This window comes from Netta rufina, assembly GCF_964035555.1.
Source record: "Netta rufina genome assembly, chromosome: 20".
Lineage (NCBI taxonomy): Eukaryota > Metazoa > Chordata > Aves > Anseriformes > Anatidae > Netta > Netta rufina.
The window spans coordinates 7,348,922-7,368,224 of NC_140144.1; the positions used below are offsets into that span (position 1 = coordinate 7,348,922).

A 19,303-nucleotide genomic window follows, 5' to 3' on the forward strand; every position below is an offset into this window, starting at 1 on the left:
AGCCCGCCTCTCTTCCGGGGCCGGCTGAGGCGGAGAAGAAGGCGGCGCCATTAGTGGAGGGAGGAGGGGAGACGAGGAGGAACCGGGCTGGAGGCGGCGGCGCCGCCATGGCGGCGGGAGCGGGGCTGCTGAGAGCCGGGAGGCGGCTGCTGGGGGAGCGGCGGGCAGCGGTGGGCGGCTGGGGGGGTGCTGAGGGGAATGAGGGGTGCTGAGGGGAGCCCTGAGGGCTTGGGGGAGGAATGAGGGGAGCTTGGGGGGGGAGCTGAGGGGAACCGGGGGGGCGCTGAGGGGAACGGGGAGGGTCTGGGGGGTGCTGAGGGGAACTGGGGGGTCGCTGAGGGGAACGGGGAGGGCCCGAGAGGGTCGTTGAGGAGAGCCGGGGGGGCGCTGAGGGGATCAGGGAGGGTCCGGGGGGGCCACTGAGGACCTAGGGGAGTACTGAGGGGAGCCGGGGGGACTCTGAGGGGAACTGGGGGGGCGCTGAGAGGAACAGGGAGAGCCCAGGGGGGTCTCTGAGGGGAGCCCGGGAGCGCAGAGAGGACTCGCACGGGGCAAGGCGAGGCCCGGCCCCCGCCGCCCTTCTGGTGGTCGGTGGGTGGGTGGGTGGCCCCCGTTGCGACCCCCGGGGTGGGGATGGGCTCTGCAGCACGGGGAGAAGTGGGGTAAAAGGCTGGAATCGGCTGCAAAACGTTGGGTGTGCGGCTGGCCTTGCGCCACTCGAGCCCAGCAGCATGTATGTGAAACAAACCACAGTGCTGTGTACGTTTGCTCATGGCACAGATGGAAGGGGAACCATCATTTATTTTGCTCTGTTACTGAAATATTCATTCTTTTTTTCTTTTTAACTTGTAGCCCAGCTTTTAGTGTTTCACCGGCTATTGCTCAAATAGCAAGCCAAATCCCGTGCTGTCATTGGGACAACTGGTATCATCTAGATATAACTTTTACAAAGTAGAAATGCTACAATGGATCTTTTTTATTTCATGTAGGTATCTAACTGCTTGATCAGAAGAACATTTTTTGGATATCCTCTAACTAAAGCAGGTTCCAGTCGGATTCGGCAAACTAAAGGTAAGGAGGAATTTGTTTGGGACTCTGTCATCTTTTAGCCTTATACCAAAAGGTGACATTTCCTCAGGAATTCAGTGTTTTTTCTCCTGTACATGTCTAATTCCGCACTCTGGTTTTCTTCAGATGTTTGCTTGAGGTTCACCAGGCCACGTAGCTCTACAACAGCTGCTGATGCGTCTGGAGAGGACGTCATACTCAAATGGGGCCTTCTCCTTGTGCCTCTGACTACATTCTGTCTTGGCACATGGCAGGTACAAATAAACGTTTCATTTTTTTTTCAAGAATTAAGCACTTTAGGGGTGTCAGGATTTTCCGTCTTTGACTGTTTAATCCAGTTCAAACCATAGACAGGGTAAAGATTTGCTGATATTTTACTTTTCCGTTTTCTGAGTGTTTACTAGTGAGGTTAATGCAAGTCTTTTAAAGAGAGATTCATGTTTTTCACACTTACAGTATAAATATTTCCCCCAAATGAAAACAGTAGCCTCCATCTTCATATCTCAAATTATCCTGTTTCAGGTCAGGTCTGAAGGGAAACTTATGACAAAGAAACAGATATGAAAGCTTGCTGGGGTCCTTACATTGCTCTGTACTGCCAATAGTTACTTTTGTATTTGTGTACTTTCAGGTTCAGCGGCGAAAATGGAAATTAGATTTGATTGCTCAGCTGGCATCAAGAATTTCATCAGAGCCCATCCCTCTCACATTAGAGTAAGGAAGCCAAGATAGTTTATTATCTACCAAGCACTGACAGCATGCTGGGGATATCAGATAAGGTCTCTGCACTGATGGGTTCATGCTAAAGTAAACTGCATGAAAACGAAGGAATGCAGTGGGAATCAGGATGTGCAAGCAAATGAGAAAGACAGGCAACATGTTAAAATTCTCTTATTTTAGATAGCAGAGTAAGTGAACTCTTCCTTATGGCATACTCTAAAGCCATGTTAAAAGGTTGAATCACTGGGAGAATGTGGTATGTAATTCAGGCTGAAGAAGGAGGGCTTGGTAGCTGGTGCCTGTGATGTCCCAGAACGGGGATTAATCCTACAGGAAGGATTCTTAGATCAATAGCAGGCCCTTCCCCACGGGTAGAGCAGTTATGTTAGACATGAGAGAATTTTGGGGTCACTTGGCCATATGGCAAAACAGTCAAAGTAGTTCAGTTGTTCAGTTTCATGGCCTTGGATGGGAAAGAAGCTCTCCCTGTTGGTTTTATGTGCATGCAGTGCATTCACCTGCTGTGTGTGTCTTTGAAGTTGTATTGGGTTACAGATCCCATGGAAAATAACTGCTTTTTGGATACTCATGATCATCCTGTTTTGATTCGCAGTGATAGTAATAAAATAGTCAGCTGCTTATTCCACAAGGCATCTGTCTTCTGTTTCTAATTGGCAGCTGGTCCTAGGGGTAAAATCCCCCAAATGTGCTTTGCCTATCACAGCTCTGATTTTGTTTTTATCTTATTCGGTGCAGCCCTATGGAGTTGAAGGAATTAGAGTACAGGCCTGTAAAGGTCCGAGGACATTTTGACCACTCCAAGGAGCTTTATATTTTGCCACGATCACTTGTGGACCCTGAGCGAGAAGCCAGAGAAGCCAGGCAGCTGACATCCCACCCAGAAAATGGAGCAAATGTCATTACTCCTTTCTACTGCACAGAACTAGGGTAAGTTAAGTGATGGCTCTTATGAGCAACTCATTTCTGTTTTGAAAAGCTGAATCGTAGAATCATCACCTTTCTTAAATACCTCCAAGGGTGGGGACTCCATCACTCCCCTGAGCAGCCTGTTCCAATGCTCAATTACCCTCTCCATGAAGAAATTCTTCCCAATATCCACTCTAAACTTCCCCTGGTGCAATTTGAGACTGTTTTCTTGTGTCTTATCACTTGGCACCTGAGAAAAGAGACTGACACCCTCCTCGCTGCAATGTCCTTTCAGGTAGTTGCAGAGACTGATGATGGTGATTGGATTTATATAAAGTTCTCCCTCTTCCCTAAAAGACATGTCTCTCAGTCTCTTAGGTGCTTGATGCTCGATTCCAAACTGTATTTAAATTCCCTTAGAATATGCACTCAGATGTTTCTTTTGTGCTTAGTTGTAGACAGCAGCAAGAATGAATTTGCTTTATGAGGTATGTTTGTCCTGTCTGTGTAACTCTAGGGTCACAATCTTAGTCAACCGAGGATTTGTGCCCAAAAAGAAGCTGAAGCCAGAGACCAGGCTGAAGGGACAGGTAAGAGGGATACAGGGAAGTCTTGCATGATACCTTCCACTCCCCACTGTATAGCACAACCTGCTGATTTATGACCAGACCCCAGTCACCAGGAAAGTGACTTTTCTACCAGGACCTAGCATGCTGAAACGTGAAATAAATCTTGAAAGATTCATTTTTTCTCCTCTGCACTTCTCTTCAGATTGAAGATGAAATTGATCTCACTGGGGTAGTGAGGTTATCAGAAACCCGGAAACCTTTTGTGCCTGAAAATAACATAGAGAAGAACCGCTGGCACTACCGTGACCTGCAGGCTATGGCAAAAGTGACCGGCGCTGAGCCCATCTTTATTGATGCAGATTTCAGTAAGTCACAGAGAAACCCAACCCTGTGTCCAGTTTCCACCAGTCTCCCCCTTTTCCGTTCAGGTAGATATTTCCCTGAGACATTTCCAGAGCAATTGCACCTTTCTATGCTCTACACCATGCAGACTAAAGATCTGACTGTGCACTGTTCCACCTACAGAAAGCACAGTCCCAGGGGGACCCATTGGAGGCCAGACAAGAGTGAGCCTAAGAAATGAGCACATGCAGTACATTGTTACTTGGTAAGTTACTCAGCCAGCAGTTTGACCTTGTTTTCATGTAAAGGTTTCAACTGCTTTCTGCTGGAAGCAAGGAAGCTGTTTTTGCTTGGTGTTTTTGCTTCTGCAGCAGTGAAACTGGGTGAGCCCTTCAGCTGCAAACCTAGTTTTAACCTAAGTAATATTTGCGAGGCGGTTTGAAGTAAATGCTCTTCATTGAATTGCAGCTGACTTTTAGGGAGGGATCACCAATCTTGAAAATGTTTTTTATTTTCTGTCACAGGTATGGTTTATGTGCTGCAACTTCATTCTTGTGGTACAGAAAATTTATACAAAAGATACCTCTGTGAGGGGAAGGGCGAACTGCTACTCCCCTGTACCAGTCAAAACCAGACTTTCACAGAAGACTGCAGCCTGGTCAGTCCTGAAGAAGCCAATCTCAGGACACCGTGTTAAGTTTGTGCAGCTAGCAAGCTGCAACTAGCCTTTAAGCAGCTGATACAAGTTCTGTGCTCCTACCAGAGTGATTTCTGCTGCAGATCAGAAGCGCTGAACTTCAGACTTGGAAGTGGCAGTTAAGCCTCCTGCTTGAATCAGCTTTCTAGGAATCTCAAGTATTTATTTTTCTATTGGGGTTGGGCAGTGGTTGGTCACAAGCTACACAACTTCTCCACTGCCGTATTTGTAATGTTCAGTGCAAACAAATGATGGCAATGGAATTTCTAATTTCTTTGTTTGTAACTTATGCTTCCTTTGCACTGACTAGTCATTAGTGAAGTCAGGACTGATGCACTGCAGCTGCATCAGTATAAATAAAAGGGCCTACAGGTGTTTTTCTTTTGACTTGCAATGTGTATCTTGTATCTTAACAGCAACAAGGACCTAAGAGCTAGCAGAAATAAAGAAATTCCCTCATATTGGGCTGGAGCCTTGCCAAGCTTGTTAGCCTCCCAGAAAACCACAGGACCAGGTTAGTCAGGAAAGCACAGAAAGACAAGTTTGTTCAGATGCTTGTCCCACCACTTCGGCACGCCTTCACTGACCAGTGTTGCACTGCAAGAGACATTACAGACCTCCTAAAGAGGTCTTAATAATCTGCTTGGCCCAGTAAAGTGCTGTAACTCCCAGCATAAACATGTCTTTACCAAATCCATACAGTAACTGAGTCCAGGCAGTATTGACAATCTAGATCTATTTCCAACTCAGATGTTTACATAATTAGGCTTAAGCCAGAAGTAGCCCAGCCCATTTAATTTTTCTGATCATCACAGCAGTGCTCTAAGCAAATAACCTGCTCCATGCCACTGTGCAGTGCTATTCAATCATCTGCTTGCAGGCAAATGGAGAAGTCAGGCAGTGATCACATGCAACCCACTGTCTCAAACCCTCTCTCTCATTAATAGAAACCACTGAAACTTCATCTGGGGGTTTATTCTTTTTATGTACAGAAACCATGGTAGCAGTCCAGTACATCTTCAGCCCAGCTTAGTAGCCAGCTCTTTGGCCTTTGCTTTTTCAAGCTTGGCAATGCGAGCCACTGACTTTGGCCCCAAGACGTTACCACCCCAGTGACGACGGATCTGCAAAGAAGTGAGAACAAGTTAAGATACCTCATACAATCTCATACTTCATCACTCAAATGACTTGCTCGATTCCACTCCTTCATGCACAAGGGGAAGAGCTCCCATGATTAGGAACTCTTACAAATTTAAGGGAGTGAATTACACCACAGGGGCAGCACAAAGACTTGACAGTTGAAAAATCTTTCCCCACCATCACATAATTTCTGGACTTCAGGAATGGAATCAAGTCTAGCTGAAGTTGTTGACATCTCAATACTCCTCACCCTGTGTTAATTGCATTTGCTTTTAACTTGGTGACAGTGTTCACCTTCTACCCCACCCTCAAGAAAGAATCTGGATACATCATTTAAAAAATCTAGATACAACACACCCAACAGGCTCTACACTGATCTCACTCGGAAGCAGTCATTTGCATTTCCCTGGGAAGCTGTTGGGGATTTTAACAGTATGAACCGAAAGACAAGGCTGGTAACAGAGAATCTTACCTCATCATATCTGTCATTGTAGTTGGTCTTGACAGCTTCAACCAGCTTTGCAAGGGCTCCCTTATCCTCCCTGTTGGTGACAGGTTAAATTCCTATGCAGCATCAATTTAATGTCTTCTCCAAGTCTTTTGTCTCAGAATTAAACAGCTTGTAATACCAACATTTTTCAGGTTAAGCATAGCATCATTTACAAAAGGTTAATCGCTCAAGCCATCAAAGCTGTAAGAACTCTCAATGCTTAGGTTGTAATTCTATTTACAGATCTCAGTTAAGAGTAAGCCATCAACTTTAGTAAACCAAAGTAATGTATAGCTTCAGCATCTGACAGACTGCTACATACAAAATGTCCTCTACGTTAGGTATTGGAGAGATAGTTATGCAAGCTGTTTTTTCAGTTTTCCTTCTTTTAACTAGAGAAACATAAGTCTGGTATCTGTCTGCCCTGTAGTCCGTGCTTATGGGCAGTTTCTTTTCTCCACTGCAGAGCATCAAGTCAGCACACAGAATACTTACGGGTTAACTTGGGTGAAAGCAACGCAGGTACAAGTCTTCCTGTGGACCAGTCGCCCCAGTCTGGCCTTGCTCTTGATTATGCAGTATGGGACTCCCATCTTGCGACACAGAGCCGGCAAGAAGACCACCAGCTGGAAAGAGACAGAGTGCTTTATCACTGAGGGAGAACAGCTTTTTATCCTCTCAGTTGGCCTGGGCTGTGGCAATTGCTCAGTGTTAAAAAGCTCGTTTTTACTCTTCAGCATTGATTCAGGTGAAGAAATTCATACATCATCGCAAGGGCCAAGCCTCAGCTTAATAACATGACAACTAAGAACATGCCTAAGCACTCCACTAGTGGTAAACAAGTTTTGCTGTGTTTAACATAAAATCTGTTTGTCCCAAAATGCACTCACCCCAAATCCAGTTCTGACCTCAGCTTAAATTACACAGTACAGGCTCTACTTTGTACTACTGGGGATGCTTACCTCAATGGGGTCCACATCATGGGCAATCACTACAAGCTGCGCCTTCTTGTTCTCTACCAGAGTTGTGACAGTGTTAACACCTGAAAAACAAGTCAGAAATGTTTGGTTTAGGTCAGTCTTTTGTCAGGGCTTTCATACAAGCTTCATGCAACCTGCTCTTTCCATAGCACACCACTGTGAAAGTTGTGAACACTTCCACATCCTTTCAGTAACACAGTGAAGCTGTTCCTTGGACAATTTGCTAAAGCTCAGGGTTAAAAAGCTCGTCTATTTTGCTCTTCACTTTGAGTTCAGGTGAAGAAATTCACACATCATTGCCATAGCATGTCCAATTCTGTACGGCTGGAGCAGAAGTCACCCCCATTCCCACATATGCGAATAGGCAAGTTCATGTACACTTACCTGCCCGGAGAACTGGTGGCCTCTTAGTTGGAGTATCTCCCTTTCCTGCAGCTTTCTGCTCAGCACGAGCCAGCAGCCTCTGCTTCTTCTCTTGCTTAGTTTCTGGCCTGTATTTGTGCGCCAGCTTCAGAAGCTGCGTAGCTGGAAGAGAACATGCACTAGTTAGCTGTGTAACCTGAAAATTTCTGTGTTACATTCAAAGGACGCAAGTGCATCAGCGATCTTGGTGGTTGTCATCAAGTGTATTTAGATAGCAAGTTAGCATCATCTGCACAATGCGGGGCAGAGCTAGCAGAGTGCCTCCGGAGCCTGTATTTACCTCTGGGCACCTTTACTGGCAACAAGAGCTCCTTTACTGCTTGGCTGAGAAAGAGCCTGCAACTCACAGTAACTACAGTTAAAGCTGGTGCACCTTCCTCTAAAAGCCACTTGTTCGCAACATCTACAAGGGTTTTGTTTAGTTTTATAGTTTCTTGCATTGACACCATCACCTGAAAGACTATTCACTCATGCACAGAAGCCCCTGAAGTACCTTCCCCCCCATATGTATCAAATCAGCCTGCAGGATGTTAGCTTTCCCTCCAAAGCCTGCAATGAGAAAGATTTCTCAACTTATCTGACACAGTCAAAGAACCCTACATGTTCTACATCAAGCTAGAAGAATGGTCTCCAATGGAAACACAGTTAAAACAATTCTGGGTTTGCATCCTTAAGTAGGAGCTCTGTTATCTTCTACTCCCTTTTCAAAGCACTTAGCAGCCACAAAATTTTGGTCAGCAAATTCGTAAGGCAGCTTGTTGTTCCCATTATCACAGTCGTTATTAAAGCCTCCCTGAAGTGCTTCCAGCAATGCTGCAGCTTACCTTTAAGTCTTATTTTGATTTCTTTCCTGACACGCAACCCACTGAAGACCTAAGTCAAGAGAATTTTGTGGGGCACACCCTTACCTGTTTGGCGGTCCAAAGCCTGAGTGAACTGGTTAATTGCAGGAGGCACCTTCAAGCGCTTGTACAGAATGGACCTCTGGCGCTGGAGTCTGATGTAGCGGGGCCATTTCACAAAGCGTGTGAGATCACGCTTAGGCTGGATATCCTGTCCTAGAAATACAGACTTCACTCACAGCCATTCCCACACCACACAGCAGCAGCGTGGAACAGGCAGGAGTGCATCAGCGATCTTGGTGGTTATGTATGTCAGCACAACCATTCAGGTAACAAATGTTTTTTTACATCATCTGCACACAGTATAAAAACGGTACTACATAAACCTGACTTCGATGACTGCATCTCATGTAAATGGGTAAGATGCACCACAACAGGAAGATGTAATGCATCTTTGCAGCACGGAAAATCTAGCAAGTTATCCACAGATGCCTTCAAATATCTAGTGAAATACTACTACTAAAATACTACTACTGATGGTGGTAAAGCAACTGCCTGTAGAACTCTACAGTTTTATTATAATCCTGCATTATGTACATGCAGGTTTATTAAAAAAAAAAAAAAAGCAATTTTTGAAGCAGCCAAAAGGTCCCCCCTTACTCACCAATGCCAAAGTTCTTGGGCCTCTTCTCAAAGAGGGGATTGACGACCTTCTTGGCCTCCTGCTTCTTGACTACAGCAGGGGCCGGTGCCACCTTCTTACCCTTGGCCTTCTTTCCCTTCGGCTGCAAATAGAAAATAAACACGTTCTCCTTTTTTTGCCTGAACTACTTGGTGCACTTTAACAGCTTACAGCCCACCTCGAAAATACCTATTTCCAGTCAGCCAGCCAGGCAAAAAGCCTCACTCCTCACAGGCCCAAAGCCTCTGGGAGTTTAAAAACCTTAACGAGGCTCCCCCCGGCCGGGAGCGGCCTCCTCCGGCCATAGAACCGCTGCGGCCTACCCGGGCCTCCCCGCTCCGCCGCTCGCCTCCTCGGCCCCGCCGCTCGCCTCCTCGGCCCCGCCGCCCGCCATCCGCCACCACAAGCCCATCCCGAGCCCCTTCCACATCCCCCCGGCGCTGCCGAGCACCCGCAGCGCCTCCTCAGCGGGCGGATGGCGGCGGATCCCGGCGGCCCCCCCCCCCGCCATCCCCGCGCCGGCCGCCGCTCACCATCTTGGAGGCAGGAGGAGAGGAGGGGGGCGGGGCGCGCCGCGGGATTTCTGCGCGCTGCGAAGTCTCGCGAGAGGACGGGGGGGTGTGGGTGAGGGCGGGAGGAGGTGTGGGGGGGGGCGGTTTTCTGTCATGGCGCAGCAGCGGGTGCTGCCGCAGAGCAAGGAGACCCTGCTGCAGTCCTACAACAAGCGCCTCAAGGACGATGTCAAATCCATCATGGACAACTTCACCGAGATCATCAAGACTGCTAAGGTGGGAGAAGAGAAACCGGGGAGTCCCCTTTTCCCCCCCCGAGGGTCCCCTTTCCCCCTCTGAAAGCCCCTTTTCCCCCCTAAGAGCCCCTTTCCCCCTGAGGGAGCAGGGTCCCCTCTCAGGGTGGGTGTCTCTCAGTTCCCCCTCCTGCCCCTGAAGCAGCCCAGAGGGGCTGCAGAGTGAGGGGAGCCCCTGAGGGGACGGGGTGGGCTGGCAGAGGTGGGCAGTGGGCGACCCAAAGGCAGCCCCCCAGGGGTTGGGGGTGGAGGCTGAACTGGGCTGAAACAAATTCCTTCCAGTGTGGGGGAGTTGTGTCAGGGTTTTGGTGTGTGAAGGTGGAATTGTGTGCTTTTTTTTTTAATTTTTGATTAGATTGAGGACGAAACTCAAGTCTCTCGAGCAACGCAGGGTGAGCAAGATAACTACGAGATGCACGTCAGAGCTGCAAACATTGTAAGTAGCGCTCTCATACTCAAATAATTGGGCAGCGCATCCTTCAGGAGCGGTTTGGTTCATTATTGCATTCAGAGCAGCCTTCATAGCACTCACGAGGACTGCTGCTGAAAGAGTAACTTGATATTTGGGGTGTCTATGGGGTAAAGTCTTTCCCTAGGGATAAAGTTTGGTAGCCTGGGTTGTCAGCAACAGGATTCTGTCAGAATCCTCACCTAATGTGGAAGCTTCATCTTAACTGGGGCTTGAGCTGCCAGAGTAACTCGGGAGACCTTGTTTTAGAATTGGAATGAAGCACTGCTTTAATACACTAATGCTACGTGGTTTCTCTCCCTGCTATGAGGTCCGAGCTGGTGAGTCCCTGATGAAACTTGTGTCTGACCTGAAGCAGTTCTTGATCCTCAATGATTTCCCCTCTGTGAATGAAGCTATCAACCAGCGCAACCAGCAGCTAAGGAGCTTGCAGGAGGAATGTGACAAGAAGTTGATTGCACTACGGGATGAGATCTCCATTGACCTGTACGAGCTAGAAGAAGAATATTACTCTTCCAGGTACAAATAGGGCAGTGGACTTCTCCTTAGTGACTCCACCCCTTCTGGGGGAGTTTGTCCAGACAAACAAATAGTCCTTAGCATATAAGTCTTGAGAATGTTCCCAACAAAATTTTATTCCTATTTATAATTCAGTCAGATTCTCCGCAGCTCAAAACAACTGCCACTTCCTTGCAGATATCCTACAGGGTATAAATGTCTTGATGAAGGAGATATTCACAGCATCTAGGTGCCTACTTCAGTTGGCTAGATTTGACAGATAATTTGCATAGGATCCTTTGCAATCATTGTAAATGGAGATGAATTTCCTTGGGGGACATAGGCTTCTGTCTCAATATCCCTCTGTAGGAACTTCTATCTCTCTCTGTAGGAACTTTTATCTGCCTAGAGAGCCTAGCTTGCTGAGCTGGGTCCTAATGTTAGATGAGATTAGTACATCCCCCATCCTTGTGGTGAGTTCTTTCACAAGTGACCTGGTAACACAGCGTGCCTTTTCTCTTGTAGTCCGCTGCTCCAGTTGCCTGGAGTCCTGTTGAGGAAATGAGCAAAAAAGACATGCTCAGTTTCATTGAATTATGAAGTATTGTGATAGGATTTTTTTAGGAAAGATTTATAACTCGTTTGTTTCTGGAATTTTTAAGATTTTAAAAACACTTTTACTTAGAAAACAGATTTTAGAGAATTTAGGCACTTTATTTTTTTAATTTTTTTTGTCATGCACTCCAGCACTTGTAAATGAAAGCAGGAGAAAACAGATGAGGACCTGATTATGTTGGCTGCACTGCCCAAACTAAGTGAAATCAGTGCAATAGTGGTGTGAATTCTAAACAAAAACTTTTCTAAATCTTACACAAAATTTTCATGACCAGGTTTTCCATTTTTGTCTCTTCCCTCTTTCTAAAAATTCTGAGTGTCTATAACCCCAGATACGTTAACTAAAACCATAATTGCTCAGTACCTTTGGAAGTTAGGCCATTGTTTATGGGCAATATAAATATTTTAACACTAAAATGATGCGACATAGTTTAGAAACTGCTACAACGCTTTAAGAAAACTTGAGGTAAAGTTTAGAGTTGGCTTTCAAACTTTACTCAGTTTTTGGGAGAGGTGGCAAGGGGTCCTAGAAACGTCTTGGAAAGGAAGAGCAATGATCACAACTCTAAGCACTACTCCTGGCCCTAATGGGTCAGGGACGTATCCACTACACAGACTGCACACAGCACACCGTGGGCTGCACCAGGGTGACCCAGTGTGGGGTGGCAGTGCCTCGTGTGTGCCAGAGGAGCTTCTCCTTCACTGTCACCAGTGTGTGTCAGTTTTCCTTCTTGGGCTAGGGGGTTCTGACCATGCTGGCGTGGTCTCTTACCTGCCTGGCACAAGGTGCCGTGTAAAGCAACCCTTTGTAACGGAGCTAACATCTAAACACAAATGGTTTTCTTTCCCGGTACACTAAATGGATCTGCCTTCACGTTCTTTCTTGTAAGAGTGGTTGTGAGGTGAGGAAGCTTGGCTAGTGTACAGAGCTATGATCCCTCCACTGAAACCTCGTATCATATAGCACTTAATCATTGCTTTTAGCACTTAACTCCCTTCTTGTGCTCTTTCCTGCCTTTTTCTGCACCAAAGAAATTGTGTGTGTAAATACAGAAACAGTGATTTATTCAAAGACCTTTTATAATTATAATATTAAGATATTTTTAATGACATTTTATTGCCTGATGTGGGAAAGCATTTTTGTTATGTCACGTAGCCGTAGGGTGTTCTAATCATGTTGGAATGGCTGTGAATGTAAAAGCTGGCCTGCCCACCAACAGGACATTTTTCTGTGCTGACCTGGGAGCCCGGCTGGGGTTTCCCGTCTGTACTCCGTTACTTTCTCCTGGGGCTTGATCCCACAGGATGTGTAAAGAGGTGCACAGCCCTCTGAGGACAGGACGTGGGTTCCATGCAGCTGTCCTGCCAAACTGTTCTCCAGTGCCCCGGTTACCCTGAAGTTCAGCAGTGAGTTTATTTTAGGTTGTCCCTCCAGGGAAGGCTGTAGAAAAGTGAGTTTCCTAACAGCTGTGAAAGGCCTGTTAGAGGGAGCATGTCCTGCCCAGCGATTGTCACTGCCTTTGTTTTATGCTAATAGCACTGGGAGGCAGCCCCTCGCACCACAGCCAGTACCCAGCAGGATGTGCCTGAGCTGTAGGGTTGGGCTTCCTTGCGAAGCTTTTCCTGTGCACACGAGGGATTTGGGGAGGGGACCTGCAAGCAGGTTGATGAGACTGAAGCTGAGAAGATAGCTCTGAGGGGGGCTCTGCTTTCAGTCCCTGTGTTTGAGCAGTTTCCTGGAGCTGTTCCTTCGTGCACAGACCTGGCTGTGTGCCACAGGGAGAACAGTGAAGTCTCTTTCAAACACTAAGAAACCTTCAGCCAAAGGCCAGGATAGGACTTTGGGTGGTGCTGCTGCGGGCCGTGCAGCTGCTGCTCTTCCACTCGCCTTTCAAGGAGTGGGATGTGAGAGGTTAGGTTTTTGGAGCTGTTCGGACTGGGGCAGCAGCAGAAGCAGCCACACACAGATGCAGCTAAAATGTTCTTAGTAACTGACCTGCCAGGACAGGTGTGGTGGATGCCGTGGCTGGGTTCTCCTTGGAAACCACGGCTTGAGGTTTAAGACTGACAGAAAAGGGAATGGAGCTCTGGGTCGGTCCCAGGGGTTTTCACTGAGTGAACCCAGAGCTGCTTTGTGCTGGGGACTCGAGGGCAGGGGGAGCCTGCTCCAGCAATAGGAATCTTTCGAGGGGTTTAACAAAGGCCCTGGGTATAAAACCCGTATCCACTCCCTCCCCACTTCTACTGCAGCTGGGTGATGCTGCCAGAAAAAAGCTCAAATGTTAGGTGCTTGCAACTAGTGCTTTGTGTGCTTATTCTTCAAAGCAGTAACTCCAAGTCCAGCTTGCCTTCTGCCATCCTAAACCCAAAACTTGTGTTTATGTTCCATTGCTCCCTCCTCTGAGATCACAGGAGCTGTCTTGAGTGTGGACTTAGACCTCAACATGTTTCATGTTTGTGCAATTTGAAGTGTCTCGTATTTCTGCACTTAAACTATTTCCCAAAGCATCTATTCAAGTCCATACATTAAAAATGTAAATAAAGCTACAACGACAAAATCACTGGACCCACTGGGTTTGTTTTACTCTGATCGCAAGCTGCTTTTTGCTCCAGCACTCACTTTGTCTTGGGTGTCTCTTGTGTGTGCAGCTCCTTCCTCTCTTTGGAATTTTTCTTGTTTTTGTTCCAGTTTCTTCCATCACTTTATTTTTTAGTTTTGCCTTTCCACGTTGTGTTTTCCTTGTAGCACAGGCAAGAATTAGCTGGTTGCTTACTCTCCCATGCTGCTGACTGATCTGACTCTGTAGCCTAGTGGTTAAATCCAGCAAGTTGCTTTGTAAGAACTGTTACCTCCGGTACTGCTGAAACCTGTAGAAGCTGACAGCACTTTATAGGTTGGGAAGCTTCAAAAGAAGATGCAGACCTTCTGTGGAGCACTTTACTGAAGGGGAAAGGAAGCAAATAGACACTAAATTTAGAGCATGGTTGAATTTTTTCTCTCACGTAGGTAGTAATCAAACTCCAACGAGAAAGGAGTATGAATGAGGTCTTTGCCTCACTCAAGAACTCCCAACTGTGCGGTATCAGAACCTTAGCCCAGATCTTTCTAGGGACTCGTAGTATCTGGGTTAGAACTGAGCCTCTGCTTCAGTTTGTAGCAACAGCTTTGTCTCTGGAATTTCCCCGATCCTTCCCAGGCCCGTGGGATTCAACACCAGCCCCTGAGGGGTGTCTTAGGAAAGGCCAGTGCCACAAGACTTGTGATGAATTTGTGAACACAGACCTTACATCCATGAACATTTTTTTGCCATTTTCTTAATGCTTTGCTTCTGTCTTGCTTTTCCTCCCTCCCCTCCTTTCTTATTGCACCTGCTGCCTCTCCTTACGGGGGTTGTTTGTTCTGGAAAGCTACAGTCTGTGTGACAGCAATGACCTGCCGCTGTGCGAAGCCTACTGGAGACAAGATTTTGCCACGCTGTCCCCCGAAAGCCTCTCCATGCCTCTGACAACTGCCACAGCAGAGCAGAGCGTTGCTACCTCTCAGAGCTCGACCCCATCGCACCCTCACGTGAACGGGCATGGGGCGGGCCCAACGGAGCACTCCTGAAGAGGATTCTCTGCTGCTGACCACGTTCTTCCTGGTGGCGCTGAGCTGCTGGAAGTCTTCAACCTGCTGTACTGAGTGAGCATCTCCTGCTGTCAGGAGAATGCACTGGGGCTGTGTCTGCAGGATTCTGCTTGCTGGACAGCCACAGTGCTTTCTCCGTGCCTGGGACACTGCCACGGGTGTTCCTTGCGCTTAAGAGAAGTGCTAAGTAAATTCCAAGCTGATTGTTCTAACAAGTTAGAGTTAGGTTTGCTTTTCCGTGACAGTTACATGTAGAGTTCGTTAGAAATCCAGAATTTATTTCCATGTCAATCTCACAGTAAGTACATGGTAGAGTGCTGGGAGCTGAACTTCTTAGGGCTAAGAAACTCGAGCCAAATCTGGGAGTGGTGAGTGTTTTGGGAGCTTTACGCTATTCCCATGGTTCCTGACATTCTGGCTGCTTTAAAGCTTTCTCAGGATGCCATCAGACAACTTCTGTTCTACTTAGAACAGAATCCTAAGAATCTTACAGTATTTTTACTCAGCATTCTTCACTGTTGAAATGCTTCACAAACTTGAACTTTTTGCTGGGAACCCTTTGGGAGGAGGCTCTCTGGGAGGCCTGTGTTGACGAGCAGTATTCTGCCTTTTGGAAAGAAAAGGGCAAACCGAGAATCAGACAGGTATTACATGCTGGGACACGTTTACGGCTATAGATAGAAGCAGGAGCACACTCCTGTTAGTCTGATTCCTTGTTCCACTATTTACACAGCAGCTTTCAATCAACATAGTGTGAGCTAGCGTACAACTAGCATTCATGTTGGTGATCGTTTCTTTAATTAATCCTTCAGCCAACTGAGGTGTGTGGAGCAGGGAGGGTGACTCTGTTACAGTTTCCTTCCAAAGAAGCAATTTGGGTGCTTTGTTGGGCAGCTGGGCACTTGTGCCCTCTGTGGTTATGAGGTTGCTCTGAGTGTGCAGCCTGAAGGGGGGGGAGCCGTGATGGCCGCAGGGCTGCTGCGTTGAGAACAGCAGAGCAGAGCTTCCCCAGCATCCCGCTGTACCGTCTTGTTTCTTCGGGCGCGAGTTTTGGTTTACTTCCTCTTCTCTTTCTTCCATTCCATTTCTTCTTTTTTTTGTAACTAGGTGGTTTAATAAAATAACTCCTTTGTATAATTTTTTTTTTAAGCGTGTGTTTTCAGCCACAACCTTTTGTGAAACCATGACACTGCCGAGTGCAAGCATGCATTAGGACGAGCGTTACTGCAAGCAAACCCCTCCAGCTGCAGCCCCGGCCCTGCCAGAAGCACCCCAAACCGTGCGAGCTCATGGAGGGGCAGCTTTCTGCGGGCGCCCCGCTTTGTGTCTGCCGAAACACGGCCCCAAAACGCCCCCAGCGGTGCCCCCCCGTGTCCCAACCCCCCAGGCTCCATGTGGGGCGCTCCAGCCCTGAGCCTGAAGGGATCTGAGGGGTGTGGGGGGTGGGCGCTGCGGGTAGGCCCCGAGGGCCGCCGCAACCCGGAAGTGCCACCACCGTTGCCATGGCAACAGCTTGCGGCCGGCACTTCCTGTTGTGCGTGGCGGCGTCACTTCCGGCGGGGCGGCAGAGGAAGGGGCAGGCTGCAGGAGGCGGCATGGCCAGCCTGGCCGCGCAGGACTGCTACCTGCAGGGGCTGGCCAGGAGGGCTGGGGTGCGGCACAGCCCCGAGCGCCCCCAGCCGCGGAAGAGGAAGCCGGGTGAGGGAAGGGGGGGGGTTGGGAGGGACGTGGAGGCGCCTCGGGGCCGGTTGAGAGGAGCCAGGGGAGCTGGCTTGGGGCTGGTCCCTGGGCAGGGCCGCTGTGGTGGACCGAGTTGTGAGCTCGGGCGGTGCGCGCTGCTCTGCGAGTCGTTGGTCTGCGTTCAGCCTTACGCGTGGTGACTGGGTGTGGGAACACGGGCTTGCTCCTAAAGTGGTCAACAAGGGTAGCTCTGTGTAAATAAATCCTAAAATACGCCGTTTTTCACGATTGAGATACACCACTACAATGCTGCACGCTGGGAGTGCAACTACAACCTTTCTTAATCATAGAATCATTAAGGCTGGAAAAGACCTTCAAGATTGTCTGCTCTAACTATCGATCCCTTCTTTCTTTTTTTTTCTTTGCCTTCTAGTATCTAAAACAGGTCAGGCAGGGAATGGTAGCAGACCGCCCCAAAAAAAGAGAAGGAGGTCCAAGAAGCAAGATGAGAGAACAAATGCGCCTCCAGCTAAACAGGGAGCCTCTAATGCCAATAAGCTTGCTTCAGAACAGAAAGCAGCCCCTCAAGCCAACAAATCAGCTCCGCCGGGTGTTACACAGAACAAAAATAAGAGTTCAGATACAGGTAAGAATAGCAGAGCTGTCTGTGGTCAGATTAAAGATACCTGAGCCGGGGTGGCTGCGTTTCAGTTGTTTCATATGTGTATAGTTTAGAAAGCATGTAAGAAATCCAGCTGTATTGAAAGCTTTTTAGCTTAATCTGTGAATATAAACTTGTAATGTGGCCACTGGGTGGCTCTCTAGAATTATGAGCACTTCCTAGGAATTGCAGGGGTTTTATATATTCGATAGCTTCTGGGCATTATCACATGGATACAGTCTGTATCTTCCTATGCCTGCTTTCCATTAGGAACCTGAAACAGATGAATGGGGAGATGCAATTGGCATCTTTGTTTCCATTAACTCGGTATTTTTATCCTTTCTTGTTTGGGAACTACAGGGTCTGACAAGCTACTCAGGCTGGTCAGTGTTGAGTTTTGATGTGGATAGAAAAAGGGGAATTTTAAAGAAACCAATAAGGTGGACACTCCTGTTTTCATTAGATTCTATGAATGGAAGAAAAATTTCAGAGAGCTCTCATAGCTTTTTCCCATAGCCATAGAAAATTGCTTTGTTTAGCTTCTGCCGTATCTCAAGTATTTTTATTTTCTGTCTGTTGTTTTCAGGTGGCAAAAGTGAACTCAATTCCACTTCTTTTTCTGCAATAAATCTCTTGCGTCAGAGACTACATGAGAAGATTAAAGAAGCTTCAGGACGAGTATGAGAACTCTGTCTAATGTGTACCCTTATGTGTGTGGGCAGTATGAATTCTCCCTGGGCTACCATGGCACATGGGGATGAGGTTTAGGCTTTGAGATAATTCCATTCCTTAAGGAAGTGTCTATAGGTAGTGCTGGGAGCCCTGCTTATATTCTGGGGTCCAGAAAAACACATGAAAAGGTAACACTTAGCTGGGAGCAGCACATACCTGTGGTGGTATTTGAGAAAGAAAAGGCACAGTCTGCAAGGAACATAGCTACAGGATGCTCAGAGGGAACTAAAGCTTTGAAATGCATTTACTGTGTTTAATATCTCTAAAAGCTGAGCCCACAGCTTCTTACATACTGCTTTTCTAACAAGAGATTTGAAATACATCCCACTTTTAGCTTTGTATTATCCCTGTAAGGCTCCTGATTCATGTCCATCCTTCTTCTTAGGATGATGACAAAGAACTATCCCCTTCAGTTCTGGAGAAGAGGCGGCGAAGAAAGTATGAGAAGGAGAGAAAGAAGCGCCGAAGAAAGGAGTTGAAGATGAAGGCAAAAATGGAGAAGAAGGAAACTGAGGATGTACCTGTAGAGCCACAGAGCAAAAAGGAAGAGAGTACAGCTGAGATTGTCTTCAACAGGGTTGAAGTCCATGAAGAGAACGATTTGAATAAGGTCCAGAAGAAGAAAGAGAAGAGGAAAGGAGTGAAAGGTAAAATCACTCCCCTGACGGGCAGAAACTACAAGCAGCTGCTGAGCAGGCTGGAGGCTAGGAAGAATAAGTTGGAGGAGCTCAAGGATAAGGACCAGAAGAAAGCTCAGGAGCTAGAGAACAAGATAAAATGGACAAACCTTCTCTATAAGGCGGAAGGTGTCAAGATTCGTGACGACGAGGAGCGTCTGAAGGAAGCTCTGAAGCGTAAGGAGAAGCGTAAAGAACAACGCCAAAAGCAGTGGGAGAAGCGGACAGAAAAAGTGGTAGAAAGGATGCAGCAGAGGCAGGAAAAACGCCGCAAGAACATTCAGAAGAAGAAGAAAGAGAAGATAGAGCACAAAAAAGCCAAGGCCCGGAAGAAGGGCCGTGTTCTGCCAGAGGACTTGAAAAAAGCCGGCCTGTAGCGGGCGAGAGGCAGCTAGTGCTTGCAGCCTGGCCACGGGAGTTGTGGCGAAGGGCTGCTTGTGGGGTTTTCTTAATGAACTTTTACAAAATGGTTTCAGTGCATCTGCCTGACACTGGTTGGGCTGTGGGTGCCCACATCAGACCTGGGGGCTGGAGGAGGCGGTGTCTGAGGAACCCCCCTGTGTGCCAGTCAGGGCTGTGGCCACCCAAGTCAAATAAAAACAAACAAACGAAGTTGTGTGTGTGTGTTAATTAGCTGTCCTGTCCTGCAGAGACACTT

At 47.5% G+C, this 19,303-nt stretch overlaps 4 protein-coding genes across 4 annotated transcripts; 3 read left to right on the plus strand and 1 right to left on the minus strand.

Annotated features, from left to right (window-relative positions):
* Nucleotides 1-48: 48 nt before the first annotated feature.
* Nucleotides 49-4,710, plus strand: SURF1 (SURF1 cytochrome c oxidase assembly factor). The gene is made up of 9 exons (XM_084298912.1): nucleotides 49-170; nucleotides 990-1,071; nucleotides 1,195-1,322; nucleotides 1,700-1,782; nucleotides 2,545-2,736; nucleotides 3,233-3,305; nucleotides 3,487-3,649; nucleotides 3,810-3,891; nucleotides 4,151-4,710. The coding sequence occupies exons 1-9, from the start codon at nucleotides 108-110 to the stop codon at nucleotides 4,215-4,217; spliced, it is 933 nt and encodes a 310-aa protein (XP_084155038.1). The 5' UTR covers nucleotides 49-107; the 3' UTR covers nucleotides 4,218-4,710.
* A 567-nt stretch (nucleotides 4,711-5,277) lies between these two features.
* Nucleotides 5,278-9,451, minus strand: RPL7A (ribosomal protein L7a). The gene is made up of 8 exons (XM_084299194.1): nucleotides 9,414-9,451; nucleotides 8,863-8,983; nucleotides 8,265-8,414; nucleotides 7,318-7,458; nucleotides 6,916-6,995; nucleotides 6,449-6,579; nucleotides 5,936-6,005; nucleotides 5,278-5,447 (listed from the first exon to the last, which is right to left on the minus strand). The coding sequence occupies exons 1-8, from the start codon at nucleotides 9,414-9,416 to the stop codon at nucleotides 5,343-5,345; spliced, it is 801 nt and encodes a 266-aa protein (XP_084155320.1). The 5' UTR covers nucleotides 9,417-9,451; the 3' UTR covers nucleotides 5,278-5,342.
* An 81-nt stretch (nucleotides 9,452-9,532) lies between these two features.
* Nucleotides 9,533-16,021, plus strand: MED22 (mediator complex subunit 22). Its single transcript, XM_084298904.1, has 4 exons — nucleotides 9,533-9,668; nucleotides 10,041-10,121; nucleotides 10,465-10,673; nucleotides 14,676-16,021. Exons 1-4 carry the CDS (start codon nucleotides 9,546-9,548, stop codon nucleotides 14,872-14,874), a joined length of 612 nt encoding a protein of 203 aa, XP_084155030.1. The 5' UTR covers nucleotides 9,533-9,545; the 3' UTR covers nucleotides 14,875-16,021.
* A 437-nt stretch (nucleotides 16,022-16,458) lies between these two features.
* Nucleotides 16,459-19,257, plus strand: SURF6 (surfeit 6). Its single transcript, XM_084298913.1, has 4 exons — nucleotides 16,459-16,593; nucleotides 17,009-17,221; nucleotides 17,823-17,914; nucleotides 18,354-19,257. The coding sequence occupies exons 1-4, from the start codon at nucleotides 16,491-16,493 to the stop codon at nucleotides 19,020-19,022; spliced, it is 1,077 nt and encodes a 358-aa protein (XP_084155039.1). The 5' UTR covers nucleotides 16,459-16,490; the 3' UTR covers nucleotides 19,023-19,257.
* The last annotated feature ends 46 nt before the right edge of the window (nucleotides 19,258-19,303 follow it).